This window comes from Aptenodytes forsteri, unplaced genomic scaffold (assembly GCF_000699145.1).
Source record: "Aptenodytes forsteri isolate BGI_AS27 unplaced genomic scaffold, ASM69914v1 Scaffold209, whole genome shotgun sequence".
NCBI classification, from domain to species: domain Eukaryota; kingdom Metazoa; phylum Chordata; class Aves; order Sphenisciformes; family Spheniscidae; genus Aptenodytes; species Aptenodytes forsteri.
In genome coordinates this window covers 227,424-230,917 of record NW_008795034.1, presented here as the reverse complement: position 1 = coordinate 230,917, position 3,494 = coordinate 227,424, and the positions used below count along the sequence as shown (strand labels likewise).

At 64.9% G+C, this 3,494-nt stretch overlaps 1 protein-coding gene across 1 annotated transcript in view; it reads left to right on the top strand.

Annotated features, from left to right (window-relative positions):
* Positions 1 to 3,408, top strand: part of MLXIPL (MLX interacting protein like) — a 20,513-nt gene extending 17,105 nt beyond the window's left edge. Inside the window, exons 10-15 of the mRNA XM_019471290.1 lie at positions 475 to 673; positions 1,140 to 1,314; positions 2,000 to 2,112; positions 2,304 to 2,423; positions 2,760 to 2,887; positions 3,249 to 3,408. Coding sequence (XP_019326835.1) covers positions 475 to 673; positions 1,140 to 1,314; positions 2,000 to 2,112; positions 2,304 to 2,423; positions 2,760 to 2,887; positions 3,249 to 3,408 — 895 coding nt within the window. The remainder of the gene's footprint in view (positions 1 to 474; positions 674 to 1,139; positions 1,315 to 1,999; positions 2,113 to 2,303; positions 2,424 to 2,759; positions 2,888 to 3,248) is intronic.
* The last annotated feature ends 86 nt before the right edge of the window (positions 3,409 to 3,494 follow it).

Below are 3,494 nucleotides of genomic sequence, written 5' to 3'. Positions count from 1 at the left end.
GAGCCGGTGGCAGGGGGGATGCTATGGGGGGCATCGGAGGGGGGACCCCGCTTTCCCCCCGGGGTTGGGATGCTGGGGATGCTGGGCAGGGAGCATGGCTGTCCCCACGGCAGAGCAGCACCAAACCCAGAAGCGAAGCTGTGCCCGGGGGAACCCCCCCCGGCTCCAGCAGCCCCCGGGGAGGGAGATGGGGCCCAGGCGGACCCAGGGCTTGGCCACAGGCACCGCTGCGAAGTCCTCGTGTCCCCAGCCTGGTCTCCGCGGCCCTCCACAGATGGGCTGAGGGGTCACCAGTGTCCTGACCAACCCATGCATGCGATGGGACAGGTCCCACAGAAGGTGTCATGTCTAGCCCCATGCTGGGCTGGGGAGGGGCTGGGGGTCTCTGCCTGCACCAAGGCTCCCAAGGACGTCCCCGCTGCGGGGAGCAAAGGCACCTCTCTCCAGGGGCTGCTTCACCCTTCCCTGGGGTAGACGGGCAGGGAAGGGGCTGCAGCAACGCCAGTGCTGGGGGCTGGCTGTCCAGTGGGGCAGGAAAGGTCACCCAAGCCCCGACACCCTCACGCAGCAGCACCCTTCTGCTCCCTGCCTTCTTGCAGCCAAGCAGGAGCCAGCCCTGGATGCCCCACGCCTGATGGGCGCAGGACTCATGCCCGCATCCCCTGTCTCCCCGGTAAGCACTCGCCTACGCCCCGGGTTGGGAATTGTCCCCCCGGGTCAGGAAGTGCCTTCTGCTGGTTGCTGGGGCAGGGGTAGAGATGGGGCAGGTGGGGAGATGGGACTCTGTGGGGTCACCCGTTGCAATATGGGGCTGGACAGGCACGGGGCACGTGGATGGGGTGGCAGGAGTCACCTGAGTGTTTTCTCCCATAAAAGAAGCAGGGCAGAGGTGGGAAACACCCCACTTGCAGGGCCCCTTTCCTGGAGATGCTGCCCTGGGGTGATGGGACTGGGGCTGCCCCTGCAGATGGTGGGATGCCCCATGGGGATGGGGCTGCACGTCTACCTCCCCGCTCCCCACGCGGGCATTCGGCTGTCAGTGCCCAGGCACCGACCGACCAAAGGGGAAGGCCTGGTCCCCAGCGTGCATGGGGCGGTGGCCCCACAACCTCCCACTTCCCTCTGCCTTCTCTCAGCAGCAGAGTGCTGTCCCCGACGTCCCCGACACCTTCCTCTCCAGAATGGCCCAGCTGAGCCCAGGACTGGCTCCTGGCTCCAGCCCTTCCCAAGCAGTGCCGGTGCCGCTGGCGGGCACCCAGCCGGGCCCACCGCTGGTCCCCAAGGCAGAACGGCTGTCCCCCACATCGGCTTGCGGTGAGTCTGGGGCACCCCAAGGAGCTCCACAGGACACTGCGTTTCCTGCAGGGAGCTTGAACCAAATATTGTGGGAATGTTTCATTTCGGCTTCAATCCCAGCTATTTACATTTACCCAGCTGAGCACGGATGATTTCTTTCTGCGGGAGAGGGCACAGCCCCTTCACCTGCCTCCTTCTACAGGGGCAAAAGCAGAAACAGGAAAAGACAAAAAGGAGCAAAATGTCAGACTGTGGTTTTGAAAACCCAGATCTTGGTTTTCAAGTGGAAAGCACCTTGCTTTCACCCGCAGAAACCAGAGCGGTGGCTGGAAACCAGGCTGTGGTGTCGTTCCCAGTTTCAGTTTGGTGCTGCAGACCACGGCCTTCCTGCCCTCAGGACTCTCTCCTGGTGATTTCCACCCCAAGAAACGCCACGAATTTAAAATGTCACATCCCAAATGTTCCCATTTCTGAGCAGTTGTAAAATGAGTGGGATTTGGGATAAGACAAAGCAATAAGATGTGGTCGGATGCTGGACTGGAGCATCCCCATCAGCTGAGCGGGGTGGCTGCCCCAGGGCCGGGGTAGCGCTGCAGCCTGCTCCCCTCTGCCCGTCCCAGCGCGGGACCCTGCTCTCAGCCCGTCACGAGGGGCTGCTGCTGCTGCCGCCCCTCTCCCCAGAGCACCGCCTTTCCTTTTCCAGGCAGCGACTGGCCCAAGCCCAGCCAGGCTTCCCCGGGACCTGCTGTGAGGCTGGGTGCTGGCATCTCCCTGCACCACCCCGTGTCCCGTCGGGGCAGGCCTGAGTCCAGCAAGGTACAGCAGGAGCAAGCGCCGCCTTTGCTATGGGGGCACCGTCTCCATATGCTGCCATGTCTCTTTCCTGCTGCCCCCCAAACTCCACCCCCCACCCTTGCTGTGTGCTTTGGGCCAGCCCGTCCCCGATGGGGCAGGTGGCCCAGGGCTGTCCCCACTGCCAGGAGGTGCCTGACAGCGCTTGCCCACAGATGGAGAGCCGCCGCATCACGCACATCTCCGCCGAGCAGAAGAGACGCTTCAACATCAAGCTGGGCTTCGACACGCTGCACAGCCTGGTGAGCACGCTGAGCGCCCAGCCCAGCATCAAGGTGAGCGCCCAGGGCTGTGTGGACCGACCCTGGGCACGCAGGGACATGGTGTGTCACCTGGGGATGCTGCATCCCTGGTCTGCCCCCGTGCACGGGGCTCCTGCCCTGCACCCCAGCCTGTGGGGCAGGAGGCTGCAAGCCCGCACCAGGCACATGGAGGCTCGCGTGGTGCAGCCGTGCCAGGGTGGTCTGGGCTCTGGAGCCTGTGGCAGAAGCTGCCAAGGGAACATGGCACCGCGCGCAGCCAGCCCCGCTGCACGAAGCGCCGGGTGCCCCACGCCCTGCCCACCCTGGGGGGGGGGCTTCCTTCGACGTCTCACCCTGTGGCCCCCACAGGTCAGCAAGGCCACCACTTTGCAGAAGACAGCCGAGTACATCTGCAAGCTGCAGCAGGAGCGGGCAGCCCTGCAGGACGAGGCGCAGCGGCTGCGGGAGCAGATCGAGGAGCTCAATGGCTCCATCAAGTAAGAGGGGCATGGCTGGGGGAGGTGGGAGGGAGCCAATGCCTGCATTGGGGTAGCCAGGCAGGGCAAGCGGCAGCACCGGGGAGGCAGCAGGACACAGCAGGTCTTCGGAGCATCTCCCAGGACCTGCATTTGACTCCATTCCCTCTCAAACCCTGTTTCGGAGGGGGGGGATGCTGAAGAGGCAGTGCTGTGTGGGACCAGAGCATGGGGCCGTGCCCCACAGTCGCCCTGGGAGGTGGACACTGCCTGGCCACCCCTGCTGAGAGCTGAGGTCCTGCCAGAGCCTCTCCCCATGGGGCGGCCCCCGCGGCTCCCAGCCTCCTGAACATGGACCCACAGCACTGCTTGCGCCCCACAGCCTGTGCCAGGAGCAGCTGCCGGCCACGGGGGTGCCCATCACGCGCCAGCGCTTCGACCAGATGCGCAGCATGTTCGACGAGTACGTCCGCTCCTCCACGCTGCAGAACTGGAAGTTCTGGATAGTATCCTTTGGGGCCAGCGCCTGCTGCTTGCTCTGACTCCTCCACCAAACACCAGGCCCTCTGGTTCACCTGCTGCTCCCAGGTCTGTGGGGTCCCACCACCTCGAGAGGCTCTGGGGACCA